General features: G+C 43.3%; 1 protein-coding gene across 1 annotated transcript; it reads left to right on the top strand.

The window, feature by feature from the left end:
- The first annotated feature begins 631 nt into the window (after positions 1 to 631).
- On the top strand, positions 632 to 3,379 carry LOC115148982 (lysophosphatidic acid receptor 6-like). Its single transcript, XM_029691364.1, has one exon. It carries the CDS (start codon positions 1,362 to 1,364, stop codon positions 2,577 to 2,579), a length of 1,218 nt encoding a protein of 405 aa, XP_029547224.1. The 5' UTR covers positions 632 to 1,361; the 3' UTR covers positions 2,580 to 3,379.
- Positions 3,380 to 19,128: the final 15,749 nt, after the last annotated feature.

Genomic DNA, 19,128 nt, shown 5'->3' with positions numbered 1-19,128 from the left:
AAATGTCCACTGTTTGGGAGTAGGCTAGCTCTTAGATGAAAATCCAATATATAAAGGAATTTGAAAGTTTGAACAAAACAATACTCTACATACATTTCATTGATATTTTCATGAGATCCTGAAAGAATGCTAAGGGCACAAAAACAAGCTAACAAATGCTAATGTTTTTCCCACACAATATCTAGAGCAACTTCAGCATGGGGATATAAAGGGCCAGTGGCACTCCAGTCTCCTTTTCACCTAACACCTGATTTACTCAACAAAAAGGCAAATCAATAGGTAGTCCAGGTAAGTCATGACATGGCACAAGTGTGGAGGTGGGCCTTTCCCCTTTTGTTCTCTATTGCTCCACTATTGTTCCTCAAGCAAGGGGGGAGGCCGATGACATCACAACTTCATCAAACCAACTCCTTGAAGTATCCAGTTGTCTAAAAAACTATTTATCTCAAAACATATAGTTTTACCCTTTAGTGTGTGTACATTAGTGATATCTGAAGTATAAATAAACAGGAGAAGTTATTTAAAAAATAAATAATTACTGGAGGACGTCTTTAAAACATTCAGAACCCCACATCATCAACTCCACCCCTCTCCCGCCAAGCCCAGCCAGAGACAAATCTCTAAGGTGACTACATAGCTAAAGCAGTCAGATGTGGGAGGGCCTTGAATGGGTGGTAGCCTACTTCTCCCAGTGTGTAAGCAAGTAATCAGTTAAGCTTCAGTCTGTGGTAGAGCTTTAGAACAGCAGACTGACTCCACTGACTGTTAGGCCTGGAAAGGCTGTATTTTCTGGTGGACAGAACATACAGTCTACAGCAGAGCCGTCTGTCTACAAGTGTAGGGTCAGTAGGAGCACCATGCCCCCAGGGGCTGCAGCGGGATCAGACAGGAAGAGGGCTGCCAGAGGCCTGGAGGGACCCAGAGGGGCAGCAAAGAGCCTCTCAGACACTCAGCTCACAGACCCAAGGAGAGGCACATGACTCCCCCCTCTCTCTCACTGAAGCAAGAAACACTGCTGACTCTGGAGTGAGGAGAAATGATCCAGACTCCGAGAAGCCAACATCAAGGCTGTTCACAGAGGACATAAAAACAGGCTTGGGATCTTAGAATTACGTGATGCATCATACGCGTACCAATGGATTAACATGGGACTGGTCTTGTCTTTTTGGATACAAGCACAGGTATTGATGCAATTACTTGCTGTTATTTTTAAAAACACTGGACATGGTGGTGTTCACATGAGGACATTATGCTTATGAACATTGGATAGGAGTGAAAGTGAAGTTCTGGTTATTTTTTGAGCTAGTATTCGCTTATTCTGGGGGAAGATAGGAAATTACATAGATAACTGATGTGCACCCATGAAATTAAGGACACTTCAGTGCTCCATTCTTTGGAATTATCTTGTACAAGTGATCGATGCTTTCCACAAAAACATTCCCATTGTTGTATTGACATTCATCAACACTCCCATCCTCTACTCCTCTCTAAAGATGTATAACAGCACTCTAGAGACTAATGGCATCAGTGCTCTTGGTTTGACCCAAACCAACATGAGCTGTATTAAGAGTGATAGCTTTAAGTACACCCTGTACACAGCGATTTTCAGCCTGGTCTTCATAGTCGGGCTGCTCTTCAACATGGCTGCCATGTACATCTTTGCCTGCACGCTGAAGTTGCGCAACGAGACCACCACCTACATGATGAACCTGGTGGTGTCCGACCTGCTCTTCGTCCTCACCCTGCCCTTCAGGATCTTCTATTTTATCAACCAGGATTGGCCGTTTGGCAGGGGGCTCTGCCAGCTTTCTGTCTCCCTATTCTACACCAACATGTATGGTAGCATTCTCTTCCTCACTTGCATCAGTGTGGACCGCTTCCTGGCCATCGTCCACCCATTCCGATCACAGGCTCTGCGGACGAAGCGGAACGCCAAGCTGGCCTGCTGCGCTGTTTGGGTGTTGGTGCTGTCTGGCAGCCTTCCGACAGGCTTCCTCCTCGACACCACCTCGCTCAGGTACAAAAACTCCTCTGTCAACTACTGCTTTGAAAACTTCTCCAACAAGCAGTGGAAGTCCAGTCTGTCGAAGGTGGTGGTGTTTATTGAGACAGTGGGATTCCTGATTCCGTTGTTACTCAACATCTTCTGCTCCGTTTCGGTCCTCCAGACACTGCGCCAGCCCCAGGTCATCAGCCGTGGGGGCCAGCTCAACAAGACCAAAATCCTGAGGATGATCGTGGTCCATCTCCTCATCTTCTGCTTCTGCTTCATCCCCTACAATGTCAACCTGGTGTTCTATGCCCTGGTCCGCACCAAGCTGCTGAAGGGCTGCGCTGTGGAGTCGGTGGTGAGGACCATCTACCCCATCGCCCTCTGCATTGCGGTCAGCAACTGCTGTTTCGACCCAGTCATCTACTACTTCACCTCCGAGACCATCCAGAACTCCATCAAACGTAAATCTATGGCGGTTCGCAACAAGAATAAGCTGGACAAGGGTCTTCAGACAAACATGCTGCAGAGCCAGGGCCTCATTCAGAACAACCCAAGGACTCGATTTTACCTCGAGTCCACCGTGTGATGTCCGCACCCACATGAGCCACCTTAATGAGGCATCAGTGCGATATTTGACATCAATATTTCTGTGAGTCAATATTTGGTGCAATACGCCCAGATGATCAGCCGTAACAGATGGGAGATGAGTGGTCTTGAGTGGATTCTATAGGAACCATGGCATCACAGGAACAAAGTGGGCAAACCCTAAAGAGCGGTTGCATTAAGGGTACCATCCTCGCACTAAGTACAGTGACTGAGCTCTGAGTGTTGTCGTGTTAAAGGGATACTTTGGAATTTTGGCTAGCATGCTAGCAGATGCCCATAGACTTCCAGTCATTGTGCAAATCCTAGTTAGCGTTGGCTCGCAAAACTACCTCTTACTTCTTTCATACTGGACACAGAACGATAAAAATGGTATCCACAAGTTCATCTGACACTGGGGAAGTAGATAAAGGGCCTCATTAACAAAATCCCGAAGTATGCCTTTAAGTATTGCATCAACAGCAGTGTTGAGTGTGAGGATTAGCCTACATGATGCAGGTCTGGGGGGGAAACCCTGGAGCATGGTGCTATGGATTTACAAAACAAAACAAAAAGTAAAATGTATCCACAACACACATTGTGACTTGTGACCGGGGTCTCTAAATGTTGCTCTATTGAAAGACTTGATACCAGGCAGTTGTCAAACAGTGTTTTACCTGTGACTAAATACAGTAGATTAACAACCAAAATGATGAAATAGCACTATAGTGCAAGACATTTGACTTGCAACCTATTTCTCCCAATAGTGATGGTGCCTTGAATGAATAAAAAGTAAGCAAACAAGTTCTCATCTGTTTTGTTAAGTCACTATGAACAGATGGTGGTAAATGTATGACATTACCCAGGTTTAGGTTGGCACGCCATATATTGATTTGTGGGTAATAAATAGCTTGAGATATTTAGAGCATTTTACAAAGGTAGGTGGTTATCAGTCTTTCAGATTTATGACATTGCCTCACTAGCGTAGCAATAATACATTCTCTTTGCTCACATGAATCATACAACTTTAACAACAAATAGCTAGTGCACACAGAAACACCTCAAACCATTACCAAGCATGATAAAGGATGTCTGGCTAGCCAATGATAACTGGTTGAATCATTATTTTAATGAGTGGCACACCATAACCAATGTCGCCATAGAGATCATAACAATGACCAAGAGTGTGAAACAAAAACAAAGTAAGAAAGTGGATTTAAGCCTTTTCTAAGATCACTGGTTGGCTATTTACATAGAAAACCCCCAAAGTTAATCCAAAGAGAAAAGGCTATGAATACATTCTGGCCCTGTTAAGATAAAAAGAAAACCAGACAACCACATCCGAGGCCTATAACCAGAAAACTGCTCTTCAACAGCATCAGCCATGTGGTAAATGTGAGAAACATCTGGGCTCTGTTATATTTATTCATAGATTGGGTTTCAACTCAGTATTTCATATCAGGGTTTCTTTGTTAACACAATGTAAGGTGATACATATGAGCAATCTATGGCTTTACTATGAGAATATCTATGTTGGTAAACTTCCCATTCTCTCAGCTGAAAGATCACCATGCAGTTAGGGCCCTGGGGTTTAAACTACATGACAGACACACTGCTCTTCACTACTCACTCACGTGATGTGAAGGATTGTGAAACCAAAGCAGTCAAGTGAGCACACGCTTTTGTGGGGAAAGTGTGCAGACTGTTGGGATTTGACACCAATCCTCAAACATACAAGAGGTGATATAAACACAAAACAAGTCAAACAGGCCTACACATCTATAAACACTGGAAGAGTGATAGGTTGTTCCTGTCAGTTACAGTACTCAGCATACAGCCTAATTAAAAACACTGAAACTAGATCAAGTGTAAATGTATAGAAGACAACAGGCACCAGAGAAAAATTGTCTTACAGTATGTAGACTTTACTAGCAGCTCCGGCATATTGCCTTGCTTTAATTATAATGCCATACTAGTTAACTGGTCAATGAGACACATTGAGAGGGTTGTCTGGGAGCTGGGACGGTGAGGTTAAACACCACTATTGATTCAGTTTAACCAGAGGACAGAATTTGTGTGTGTGTTGGAGAGAGACTGCATGTACTGCATGTGGGTATCAAGGTGTCCGAACATGGGCATAAACTGAAATGGTTACCGTAGACCATTTCAAATGGACCAAGAACACAGTCAAATCAAACCAAGCACCATTTCAATAGAGGACTGAGGTTGGACACCAAAATACAATATTTCCTTTGAAAACTACTTAACGTGGAATAAGAGAATCTTAGATCACAATCTTTCCAAAACATAAGTGACTGTCTTCATGTACTCAATACCCTGCTTGCGCTCAAAAGATGACACTTTACACACATTTCTTATAGCCTCAAAAGATGGGAAAATCTGAAGTGTCATTTAAGACAGTTTTGTGCATGGGATTTACAGAAATATCCTTGTTTGAATCTCAAATCCCTGAAGACAATATTAAGATATTGGGCAGCTAAGAATATTAGGCTATAGAAGTTCTAGTCTACAGAGATTGTAAGAGTTCCTTTCCCAAGGAACTAGGAAGGAGAGACACTAAAGAAAAGGCTTGTTCTCCAGGGTAATGCTAAGTGCATCAAGTCTGGGCATTTCTAAATATTTTCTCTGCCTGGAGCATGTGCTTGAGTTTTTCTGAAAGACCACACACAATACTCTTGGAGGAATTTGACTGTCATCTTCTTTCCTAGTAAATCACAGACAAACTCCATATAGTCCCAACTTAAGGTATGGCAAATAAGTCTGGCAGCCCAACTGATTGGCAAGCGTACTGCAAATTAAGAAATCATGTGACTAAGCTAAATAAAAATAAACTATACTATGACAAATAAATTATATAAAAGAATGATAGTAAAAAGCTTTGGAGCACAAATAACATTTTTGGGGAAAAAAGCCAACTCGTGTCCATCATTCACTGAATCAAATGGCTCATTCATCACAAAACCCACTGATATTGCCAACTACTTTAATGACTTTTTCATTGGCAAGATAAGAAAACTTAGGGATGACATGTCAGCAAACAAAACGCTGACCACTACACATCCAAGTATATCGGACCAAATTGTGAAAGACAAGAATTGTACTTTGAATTCTGTAAAGTCAGTGTGGAAGAGGTGAAACAATGATTGTTGTCTATCAACAATGATAAGCCACCGGAGTCTGACAATCTGGATGGAAAATGACAGGATAATAGCGGATGGTATTGCCACATCTTCAATTTAAGCCTACTAGAAAGTGTGTGCTCTCAGGCCTGGAGGGAAGCTAGTCATTCCGCTACCCAAGAATAGTAAAAGCCCTCTTTACTGGCTCAAATAGCTGACCGATCAGCCTGTTACCAACCCTTAGTAAACTTCTGGGAAAAAAATTGTATTTGACCAGATACAATGCTATTTCACAGTAAACAGACTTTCAGCACACATATAGGGAAGGACAGTCAACAAGCACAGCACTTTCACAAATGACTGATGATTGGCTGAGATAAATTGAATGATAATATTATTGTGGGGGGCTGTCTTGTTAGATTTCAGTGCAGCTTTTGACATTATCATATCAAATCAAATGTTATTGGTCACATACACATGGTTAGCAGATGTTATTGCGAGTGTAGTGAAATGCTTATGCTTCTAGATCCGACAGTGCAGCAGTATCTAACAGGTAATATCTAACAAATTCCTCAACAAACCTAATATTTACAAATTCCACAACAAAACCTAATACAACACAATATAGTAAAGGAATGGGATAAGAATATATAACTATAAATATATGGATGAGCAGTGAGAGCGGCTAATATGCAATAGATAGTGAAGGATCCAGTATAGATTATATACATATGAGAAGGTAGGCAGCCGCCTCTCTGTGCTAGTGGTGGCTGTTTAACAATCTGATGGCCTTGAGATTGAAAAGCTTCTCTCTCTCTGTCCCAGCTTTGATGCACCTGTACTGACCTCGCCTTCTGGATGGAAGCAGGGTGAACAGGCAGTGGCTCGGGTGGTTATTGTCCTTGATTATCTTTTTTGCCTTCCTGTAACATTGGGTGTTTTAGGTGTCCTGGAGGGCAGGTAGTTTGCCACCGGTGATGCGTTGTGGTTGTGGGTGGTGCAGTTGCCATACCAGGCGGTGATACAGCCCGACAGGATGCTCTCAATTGTGCACCTGTCGCTGTTGCGCCTTCTTCACCACACTGTCTGGGTGCGTGGACCATTTCAGTTTGTCAGTGATATGAACACAGTGGAACTTTCCACCTTCTCCAATGCTGTTCCCTTTGCTGTTTCCTGAAGTCCACGATCATCTCTTTTGTTTTGCTGACATTGAGTGAGATGTTATTTTCCTGACACCACACTCCGAGGGCCCTCACCTCCTCCCTGTAGGCTGTCTCGTCGTTGTTGGTTGATTCGCTATCGATCATAGTCTGCTGCTGGAAAAACTTGTTATGGCTTTACACCCCCCCCTGCTATAATGTGGATAAAGAGTTAGAGTTACTTGTCTAACAGAACACAGAGGATGTTCTTTAATGGAAGCCTCTCAAAAATAATCCAGGTAGAATCAGGAATTCCCCAGGGTAGCTGTTTAGGCCCCTTAGTTTTTTCAATCTTTACTAATGACATGCCACTGGCTTTGAGTAAGGCCAGTGTGTCTATGTATGCAGATGACCCAACACTATACACGTCAGCTACTACAGCAACTGAAATGACTGAAACACTTAAAGACCTGCAGTTAGTTTCGGAATGGGCAGCAAGGAATAGGTTAGTCCTAAATATTTCTACAATTAAAAGCATTGTATTTGGGACAAATCATTCACTAATCCCTAAACCTCAACTACGTCTTGTAATGAATAATGTGGAAATTGAGCAAGTTGAGGTGACTAAATTGCTTGGAGTAACCCTGGATTGTAAACTGTCATGGTCAAAACATATTGATACAACAGTAGCTAAGACAAGGGAGAAGTCTGTCCATAATAAAGCATTGCTCTGCCTTAACACTATCAACAAGGCAGGTCCTACAGGCCCTGGTTTTGTTCAGTAGTGTGGTCAGGTGCCACAAAGAGGGACTTGGGAAATTGCAGTGGGCTCAGAACAGGGCACCACGGCTGGCCCTTAAAAGTACACGGAGAACTAACATTAATGACATGCATGTCAATCTCTCATGGCTCAAAGTGGAAGAGAGATTGACTTCCTTATTACTTGATTTTGTAAGGTGAATGTACCGAGTGGTCTGTTTAAAATAATAGCACTCAGCTCCCCATGCACACCTTGAGGCCTTGAGTGCTGTAATTATACGTCATAATTTAACTTTATGTGACGTGTACTATGTAGAGCTGGGTGATATGGCCATAATATCATCACAGTATTTTCCCAATTTTTGACGGTATTTGATGTTTCTAAATAATACAATTGTAAACATGCTTTATGGGTAGTACATGACAACAAATTAATTTTAAGCGGTCAATGGGCTTTCTACATTATGATTGCTTTATACTGTTCAACCGAACTTCAACCAAAAATAATAGGACAAAACTGACAGTGAAGTAGTCCAATTTGTAGAACATTACATAGGAATCTAAATACTCTTTTGTAGCCTCAATCTTGGTACTCAACCAATGGTTTCCATATGCATAGTTATTTGTTGAATTACAGCATTCATTTTTATTTTCTTAATTTCCTCTACTCTTTTATAACTTACACGCGGTGTCATGTTTCTTTTGTTTTAGTATTCATTCCTCTATCCCCCCACCCCCACCAAAAAAGGGGCACTGAGGTCATTTGTGTGCGACTTTCAACCCCTGAACATTACTTGTAATAAATAGGAGTCATTGACAGACGTGTTGGGCTTCGGCATGCTTCCCCTTCGTTTCTTAACCCCTCTCAAACTCCTCTCACGAGAGTCACGTGAAAACATAAAAGCACATCTCTCGTTGTGGTATTCAGGGTCATGCGAGCTGATCCCATTCATAAAGAGCATGGGTGGAGGTGATTAATTAAGAACCCATTTCATATCTCCAGGGTTTTTCTATGAATAGCTCTATGTTCTGTAGTATGAAGCAGCTTGATGTACAAATGTACAAGTACACCGCCTGGACTGGACTCTCAAACATCAGGAGTAAACATCTGTCTGTCCAGGGGAACGCGCTGTTCTAGGCCAGTTAAGGATGGACAGTCAGCTGGTGGTAAGGAGTGGAGGTCAGAGGGGGCTCACCTGACAGGCATCTGTGGGGGATGAGAACAACATCCTCTTCAGGCAGGTTCTTCCTCTGTGTCCTTTCCACCAGCACTCTGAAAGGAGAAAGGAGGGGGCATTATACTGCACTGTTGGTTATGGGCTTCTAAATAAGCATTTCACGGTAAGGTCTACACTTGTTGTATTAGGCGCATGTGACAAAGTTTGATTTGAGACTATTTCTTTGTCAAAGGAATGACTTATAAGATATGTAAATGTCATTGTTTGAGGTTCTACTTACAGTTCTACTTTGGGAGTGAGAAGTGTCTCATCATTATCCAAGAATAGCCTGCTGTCAAAGTCTCTGCTCTTGAGATAAAGCTCCTCATACTGCTTGCTGAGGTCAGTCGCCTGAAAGGAGAACAGGAGGTTGCAACAGGCTCTGACAGGAATGAAACAACATCATGGATAGTCCAGGTAAATTTCACAATCCTACAGAAACGTCAGCACTTTAGTATGAATCATCAAGGACTCACACACCCCAGCCATGAGCTGTTCTCTCCTTTAACGTCAGGCAGACGGTATCGGAGCATGAGGTCTGTTAGAAACTGTCTCTGAGACTGTTGGTATCTACAAGCCATCAGACTGCTGAACACATGAAATGGACTGACCACCTGCTCAAATTCTCCACACCGACATCAGAAGTGCTGCTACCAGACTTATTATAGTGCTCAATTTATACACTTAGTTTATTTCTTCGCAATTGCTGTCCTTGTAATATACTGTCCAGAGATACCACATCTAATGAATATTTAACTGCCCATCTACCTGTTTCCATAACACTGTCCTTTCAAAAGACAAAAGTTGCAGTATACCACATCCTGACAGAAAAGCTTTCAGACACACAAAACTGTCTGAAAAAAACATTGAATAGCCCACCGTTTTCCGAAGGCTGTCATGGAGTTAAGACATATGGTGGCGCTGTTAGAGATATTACTACTAGCAACTGGCCACTGATTGTTGAATCAAATTGCCGAATACAAGTGAAGACTTTACCGTGAAATGCTTACTTACGAGCCCTTTCCCATCAATGTAGTTAAAATATATATATATATATATACACAGTTGAAGTCGGAAGTTTACATACACTTAGGTTGGAGTCATTAAAACTCGTTTTTCAACCACTCCACAAATTTCTTGTTAACAAACTACAGTTTTGTCAAGTCGGTTAGGACATCTACTTTGTGCATGACACAATGCTTTTTCCAACAAATGTTTATAGACAGATTATTTATCTTATAATTCACTGTATCACAATTGCAGTGGGTCAGAAGTTAACATACACTAAGTTGACTGTGCCTTTAAACGGCGTGGAAAATTACAGAAAAGGATGTCATGGCTTTAGAAGCATCTGATAGGCTAATTGACATCATTTGAGTCAATTGGAGGTGTACCTGTGGATGTATTTCAAGGCCTACCTTCAAAATCAGTGCCTCTTTGCTTGACATCATGGGAAAATCAAAAGAAATCAAAAAATGATAGACCAATTTCCAAATGCCTGAAGGTACCACGTTCATCTGTACAAACAATAGTACACAAGTATAAACACCATGGGACCATGCAGCCATCATACAGCTCAGGAAGGAGACGCGTTCTGTGTCCTAGAGATGAACGTACTTTGGTGCGAAAAGTGCAAATCAATCCCAGAACAACAGCAAAGGACCTTGTGAAGATGCTGGAGGAAACAGGTACAAAAGTATCTATATCTACAGTAAAACGAGTCCTATATCGACGTAACCTGAATGGCTGCTCAGCAAGGAAGAAGCCACTGCTCCAAAACCGCCATAAAAAAAGCCAGAATACGGTTTGCAACTGCACATGGGGACAAAGAGTCTTTGGAGAAATGCCCTCTGGTCTGATGAAACAAAAATAGAACTGTTTGGCCATAATGACCATCGTTATGTTTGGAGGAAAAAGGGGGAGGCTTGCAAGCCGAAGAACACCATCCCAACCGTGAAGCACGGGGACTGGCAGCATCATGTTGTGGGGGTGCTTTGCTGCAGGAAGGACTGGTGCACGTCACAAAATAGATGGCATCATGTGGAAGAAAATGATGTGGATATATTGAAGCAACATCAAGACATCAGTCAGGAAGTTAAAGCTTGGTCACAAATGGGTCTTCCGAATGGACATGACCCCAAGCATACTTCCAAAGTTGTGGCAAAAATGGCTTAAGGACAACAAAGTCAAGGTAGTGGAGTGGCCATCACAAAGCCCTGACCTCAATCCCATAGAAAATTTGTGGACAGAACTGAAAAGCGTGTGCGAGTAGGAGGCCTACAAACCTGACTCATTACACCAGCTCTGTCAGGAGAAATGGGGCAAAAATTCACCCAACCGTTTGTGGGAAGCTTGTGGAAGGCTACCCAAAACGTTGACCCCAAGTTAAACAATTTAAAGGCAATGCTACCAAATACTATTGAGCGTATGTAAACTTCTGACCCACTGGGAATGTGATGAAAGAAATAAAAGCTGAAATAAATCACTCTCCACTATTATTCTGGCATTTCACATTCTTAAAATAATGTGGTGATCCTAACTGACCTAAGACAGGGAATTTTTACTTGGATTAAATGTCAGGAATTGTGAAAAACTAAGTTTAAATGTATTTGGGTAAGGTGTATGTAAACTTCCGACTTCAACTGTATGTTCTAAAGAGATATATCTATATCTATCCAAATGAGCGTATCGCTGAAGAATGCTGTGGGAGCCATGCTGGTTAAGTGTGCTTTGAATTCTAAATAAATCACAGACCGTGTCACTAGCAAAGCAACCACACACCATCACACCTCCTCCTCCATGCTACACAGTGGGAGTCACACGTGGAGATCATCCATTCACCTACTCTGCATCTCACAAAGATAGCGTTTGGAACCAAAAATCTAAAATAATGTCCATTGCTCGTGTTTCTTGGCCCAAACAAGTCTCTTCTTCTTCTTGGTGTCCTTTAGTAGTGGTTTCGTTGCAGCAATTCGACCATGAAGGCCAGACTCACGCAGTCTCCTCTGAACAGTTTGGGCTCCCGAGTGGCGCAGCAGTCTAAGGCACTGCATGTCAGTACAAGAGGAGTCACTACAGTCCCTGGTTCATATCCAGGCTTTATCACATCTGGCCGTGATTGGGAGTCCCATAGGGTGGTGCACAATTGGCCCAGCGTCATTCAGGGTTTGGCCGGGGTAGGCGTCATTGTGAATAAGAATTTGTTCGAACTGACTTAAATAAAAAAAATAAAAACTTAAGTGGATGTTTAGATGTAGCTGTTACTTGAACTCTGTGAAGCCAGTTTCATCATAGCTCTTGGTTTTTACGACTGCACTCAAAGTTCTTGAAGTTTTCGGGATTGACTGACCTTCATGTCTTAAAGTAATGATGGACTGTTGTTTCTCTTTGCTTATTTGAGCTGTTCTGCCATAATATGGACTTTTAACAAATAGGGTATACCACCCCTACCTTGTCACAACACAACTGATTGGCTCAAACACATTGAGGAGGAAAATTCTTTTTTAACAAGGCACAATTTAAATGCATTCCAGGTGACTACCTCATGAAGCTGGTTGCGAGAATGCCAAGCATGTGCAAAGCTGTAATCAAGGCAATGGGTGGCTACTTTGAAGAATCTCAAATATAAAATACACTTAGATTTGTTTCACACTTTTTTGGTTACTACATGACTCCATATGTGTTTTCAACAAGACAATGACCCAACACACCTCCAGGCTGGGTAAGGGCTATTTGACCAAGAAGGAGTGATGGAGTGCTGCATCAGATGACCTGGCCTCCAATCACCCAACCTCAACCCAATTGAGATGGTTTGGGATGAGTTGGACCACAGAGTGAAGGAAAAGCAGCCAACAAGTGCTCAGCATACGTGGGAACTCCTTCAAGACTGTTGGAAAAGCATTCCAGGTGAAGCCCTCCTCTCTACATTTTCCTCTTCTGTCTCTGCTGCTAAAGCCACTTTCTACCACTCTAAATTCCAAGCATCTGCCTCTAACCCTAGGAAGCTCTTTGCTACCTTCTCCTCCCTCCTGAATCCTCCTCCCCCTCCCCCCCTCCTCTCTCTCTGCGGATGACTTCGTCAACCATTTTGAAAAGAAGGCTGATGACATCCAATCCTCGTTTGCTAAGCCAAACGACACCGCTGGTCCTGCTCACACTGCCCTACCCTGTGCTTTGACCTCTTTCTCCCCTCTCTCTCCAGATGAAATCTCGCGTCTCGTGACGGCCGGCCGCCCAACAACCTGCCCACTTGACCCTATCCCCTCCTCTCTTCTCCAGACCATTTCCGGAGACCTTCTCCCCTACCTCACCTCGCTCATCAACTCATCCTTGACTGCTGGCTACGTCCCTTCCGTCTTCAAGAGAGCGAGAGTTGCACCCCTTCTGAAAAAACCTACACTCGATCCCTCCGATATCACAACTAACAGACCAGTATCCCTTCTTTCTTTTCTCTCCAAAACTCTTGAACGTGCCGTCCTTGGCCAGCTCTCCTGCTATCTCTCTCAGAATGACCTTCTTGATCCTAATCAGTCAGGTTTCAGACTGGGCATTCAACTGAGACTGCTCTTCTCTGTGTCACGGAGGCTCTCCGCACTGCTAAAGCTAACTCTCTCTCCTCTGCTCTCATCCTTCTAGACCTATCTGCTGCCTTTGATACCGTGAACCATCAGATCCTCCTCTCCACCCTCTCCGAGCTGGGCATCTCCGGCGCGGCCCACGCTTGGATTGCGTCCTACCTGACAGGTCGCTCCTACCAGGTGGCCGTGGCGAGAATCTGTCTCCGCCACCACGTGCTCTCACCACTGGTGTCCCCCAGGGCTCTGTTCTAGGCCCTCTCCTATTCTCACTATACACCAAGTCACTTGGCTCGGTCATATCCTCACATGGTCTCTCCTATCATTGCTACGCAGACGACACACAATTAATCTTCTCCTTTCCCCCTTCTGATAACCAGGTGGCGTATCGCATCTCTGCATGTCTGGCAGACATATCAGTGTGGATGACGGCTCACCACCTCAAGCTGAACCTCGCAAGACGGAGCTGCTCCTCCTCCCAGGGAAGGACTGCCCGTTCCATGATCTCGCCATCACGGTTGACAACTCCCTTGTGTCCTCCTCCCAGAGTGCTAAGAACCTTGGCGTGACCCTGGACAACACCCTGTCGTTCTCCACTAACATCAAGGCGGTGACCCGATCCTGTAGGTTCATGCTCTACAACATTCGCAGAGTACGACCCTGCCTCACACAGGAAGCGGCGCAGGTCCTAGTCCAGGCACTTGTCATCTCCCGTCTGGATTACTGCAACTCGCTGTTGGCTGGGCTCCCTGCCTGTGCCATTAAACCCCTACAAACTCATCCAGAACGCCGCAGCCCGTCTGGTGTTCAACCTTCCCAAGTTCTCCTCACGTCACCCCGCTCCTCCGCTCTCTCCACTGGCTTCCAGTTGAAGCTCGCATCCGCTACAAGTCCATGGTGCTTGCCTACGGAGCTGTGAGGGGACGGCACCTCCGTACCTTCAGGCTCTGATCAGGCCCTACACCCAAACAAGGGCACTGCGTTCATCCACCTCTGGCCTGCTCGCCTCCCTACCTCTGAGGAGCACAGCTCCCGCTCAGCCCAGTCAAAACTGTTCGCTGCTCTGGCACCCCAATGGTGGAACAAGCTCCCTCACGACGCCAGGACAGCGGAGTCAATCACCACCTTCCGGAGACACCTGAAACCCCACCTCTTTAAGGAATACCTGGGATAGGATAAAGTAATCCTTCTACCCCCCCCCCCCAAAAGATTTAGATGCACTATTGTAAAGTGGTTTTTCCACTGGATATCTTAAGGTGAATGCACCAATTTGGTAAGTCGCTCTGGATAAGAGCGTCTGCTAAATGACTTAAATGTAAATGTAAGCTGGTTGAGAGAATGCCAAGAGTGTGCCAAAGCTGTCATCAAGGCAAAGGGTGGCTACTTGGAAGAATCTAAAATATATTTGGATTTTTGTTACACTTTTTTGGTTACTACATGATTCCTTATGTGTCATTTCATAGTTGTGATGTCTTCACTATTATTCCACAATGTAGAAAATATTATAAATAAAGAAAAACCCTGGAATGAGTAGGTGTCCAAACTTGACTGGTACTCTATGTATGTATGTATGTATGTATATATATATACACATATACACATATATATATATATACACACACACACACACACACACACCACACACACACACACACACACACACACATATATATATATATATATATATATATATATATACATATACACTACCATTGTAAAGTTTGGCGTTACTTAGAAATGTCCTTGTTTTCCATGACAACATATATGAAATGAGTTGCAAAATGAATAGGAAATATAGTCAAGATGTTGACATGGTTATAAATAATGATTTTTCATTGAAATAACAATTGTGTCCTTCAAACTTTGCTTTCGTCAAAGAATCCTCCATTTACAGCAATTACAGCCTTGCAGACCTTTGACATTGTAGTTGTCAATTTGTTGAGGTAATCTGAAGAGATTTCACCCCATGCTTCCTGAACCACCTCCCACAAGTTGGATTGGCTTGATGGGCACTTCTTACGTACCATAGAGTCAAGCTGCTCCCACAACAGCTCAATAGGGTTGAGATCCGGTGACTGTGCTGGCCACTCCATTATAGACAGAATACCAGCTGTCTGCTGCTTCCCTAAATAGTTATTGCATAGTTTGGAGCTGTGCTTTGGGTCATTGTCCTGTTGTAGGAGGAAATTGGCTCCAATTAAGCACCGTCCACAGGGCACAGCATGGCATTGCAAAATGGAGTGATAGCCTTCCTTCTTCAAGATCCCTTTACCCTGTACAAATCTCCCACTTTACCACCACCAAAGCACCCCCAGACCATCACACTCTGCCTAGAAGGCCAGCATCCCAGAGTCGCCTTTTCCCTGTTGACATTGAGACTGGGGTTTTGAGGGTATTATTTAATGAAGCTACCAGTTGAGGACATGTGAGGCATCCGTTTCTCAAACTAGACACTCTGATGTACTTGGCCTCCCACTCCTCTTTCTATTCTGGTTAGAGCCAGTTTGCGCTGTTCTGTGAAGGGAGTAGTATACAGCGTTGTACGAGATCTTCAGTTTCTTGGCAATTTCTCGCATGGAATAGCCTTCATTTCTCAGAACAAGAATAGACTGACAAGTTTCAGAAGAAAGTTATTTGTTTCTGGCCATTTCGAGCCTGTAATGAACCCAAATGCTGATGCTCCAGATACTCAACTGGTCTAAAAAGGAACATTTTATTGCTTCTTTAAATCAGCACAACAGTTTTCAGCTGTGCTAACATAATTGCAAAGGGTTTTCTAATAATCAATCAGCCTTTTAAAATGATAAACTTGGATTAGCTAACAACGTGCCATTGGAACACAGGAGTGATGGTTGCTGATAAATGGGCCTCTGTACGCCTATGTAGATATTCCATTAAAAATCAGCCGTTCCAGCTACAATAGTCATTTACGACATTAACAATGTCTACATTGTATTTCTGGTCAATTTGATGTTATTTTAATAAACCAAAAATGTGCTTTTCTTTCAAAAACATGGACATTTCTAAGTGACCCCAAACTTTTGAATGGTAGTGTATATTCTAAAATAGTAACAATAAAGAGGCTATATACACAAGGACCGACAGTGTACTGGGGTACGAGGTAGTTGGGGTGATTGATTGAGGTAATATGTACATGTAGGTTTGGTTAGGTGATTGATTGAAGTACTATGTAGGTAGTGGGTGAAAAGCAGAAAGTCCGGGTAGCCGTTAAATTAACTGTTCAGCAGTCTTATGGTTTTGGGGTAGAAGCTGTTCAGGAGCCCTTTGGTCCCAGACTTGGCAGAGAACAGACTGTCTGCCAAGTCAGTCTGTGGCCGGTGTCTGACAATTTTTAGGGCCTTCCTGACACCGCCAGGTGTAGAGGTCCTGGATGGCAGGGAGCTCGGCCCCAGTGATTTACTGGTCTGTACACACTACCCTCTGTAGCGCCTTGCGATCAGATCCTGAGCAGTTTCCATATCAAGCGGTGATGCAGCCAGTCAGGATGCTCTCGATTGTGCAGCTGTAGAACTTTGAGAATCTGAGGGCCTATGTCAAATCTATTCAGCCTCATGAGGGGAAAGAGGCATTGTCGTGCCTCTTCACAACTGTGTTGGTGTGATTGGACCATGATAAGTCCTCAGTGATGTGGAAATCGAGGAACATGAAGCTCTCGAACGTCTCCACTACAGCCCCGTCGATGTGAATAGGGGCGTGCTCGGTCCTCTGTCTGTGTGTCTCCGTCCCATAGAGGCCATTGTTTGTTGACATATTGCTATATAACTTGGGGCATAGCAATAAGCTCCAGCATTTAATGCAGTGTGTGCATCCTACCTGGGGAAGGTCCTGAGTCCCAGAGAGGCCTATGGAGTCGAGGAAAGCAGAGAAACTGGTCTGGAACACATTCTTCACCTGGAACACAAGTACAACAGACGACCAATGAGATGACAGACACAGAAAAACCAAACACAGAATTCTCAGCCATGTAAATTTACTGTCTGAACCTCACCTATTCTGTGTAACAAATGACGTCTCAACCTTATAAGTGGATGGATTGGGTGTTTGTCTTAAGTAAATGTAAGAGAATGTCAATGTGAGGGCATGAGGTTTGCAGTAGTAAGGGGAAGTCCGAGACTGAAGGTCAAAAAGTCTTATTGTAAAGTGGCTGCAGCAGGCTAGGAGGGCAGCGCCTGATGAAGAACTCCAGAACACACACCATTAGATGTAGGGATATGACCAGGTCATCCTCCATCTACAGAACCCTTCCTGCAGATAGCACAGACAATGCACATCAGCAGCAGTATCATAAAACAGGCCTGTCTTAACGGCGTCATGGGAGAAAACAGACCCATGGATAGAAACCTGCTGCTCATCTCGCCAGAACTCTGACTAGACATGAAGAGGGAAAGTATATGTCTTTGTTGTTCTTCGCCTTGTAAAAAAAAAAAAAACATTTGCAACATTAGTGATCAACAACCACTGACCCACCTTTTGCCAAAAGGAACATTATCCAGCAGCCCTGCAGGATTTCGTTCCACATGGAACAAAGAGAACTGATCCGATCTGGGCACTGGCGCTGATAAAGGCCCCACTGGTACTACTGGATCTACTACTTACTTCAGATCCACTGCCTTCTGGACTTGAGGGAAGGTAAAACTTGCAACTTCCAAGTTGGTCACAGCCACCAACAAACAAGCAACCCAAAGCCTTTTTTGAGTGTCCTGTTTTGACAAGAGAGAGAAGAAAATTGAATGTATCGTCAATCTCTCTGTGAATAACCTTGAATAATATTTATATCAGAGACAAATAGTTCTTGTTCAGTTGTTTATTCACTTGTTATATTCTATCCATCAGAGCAGACAGAAATGGTATTAGTAGATTAAAAAATATATATATTTTCTACTAGTAACTTGAGGACAATGAGTGGATACGTACAGGAACTTTGTCCACTGAGGACTGAACTGCCTTCCATATTGTCCAGGCACGATCACACACTGCATCTGTCAGTCACAAAGTCGGCATCCTTCTCTTTGTGCCTGATGGTTCAAAAAAATAAAGTTAGACACATTTAGATAAACCATACATGGTACACTCGGAATAGTAACAAAATCACTGTTTTGACAGTCAGGATTTGTGAGGGGAGCAATAAGTACAGGTAGTTTGTTGTTGATGTGGCATTAGGGTGTTTTTAGTCATTGTCTGTAAACCTTAGTTGCTACATGCCTTTTGGACAAACCTTAACAATAAATACCCATTGATTTTTGTTCAACTGTCATACCCCACCAGAACACAAAATATAAGCTTGTTTTACTCCAATGTTTAAACAATGTAAACGTAAAATGCCTTAAAAAGCTATACTTTTGATATCATTGATAGCCAGTCCTTGCATCCATAGCTGTTTCTGAATTTGAGAGTGGTTACATGTAGGCTCTGCATTTCTCCAGGCCAACCACTCAGCTTTTTACCAAAAACAGAGGCAGGGTAACTGCTTTGTTATTGTTTCAACTAAGGATTATAGCTAGTTTTAACGCCATAATTCTAACACTTAATGTTAGGAAATGTAATCCAGCCCCAGATGTTGTGTCCATGCTTACTTACTAATGTTGAACAAGATTACTGAAGTGGGAAATAATATCTATGAACCGAGATCAAATCGACTGGAGTCATTTTAGTGGGGGGCCTATGAAAGCTCCATCATATTCGCTAATTTATTTGGAAAGACAA

Source organism: Salmo trutta, chromosome 15 (assembly GCF_901001165.1).
Source record: "Salmo trutta chromosome 15, fSalTru1.1, whole genome shotgun sequence".
Classification (NCBI taxonomy): Eukaryota; Metazoa; Chordata; class Actinopteri; order Salmoniformes; family Salmonidae; genus Salmo; species Salmo trutta.
The sequence above is the reverse complement of the archived record's forward strand: the minus strand, read 5'-3'. Positions and strand labels throughout refer to the sequence as shown.

What these genes read in the sequence shown, in the direction of transcription:
- LOC115148982 (XM_029691364.1), top strand. Translation starts at nt 1,362, where the DNA reads ATGAAATTAAGGACACTTCAGTGCTCCATTCTTTGGAATTATCTTGTA.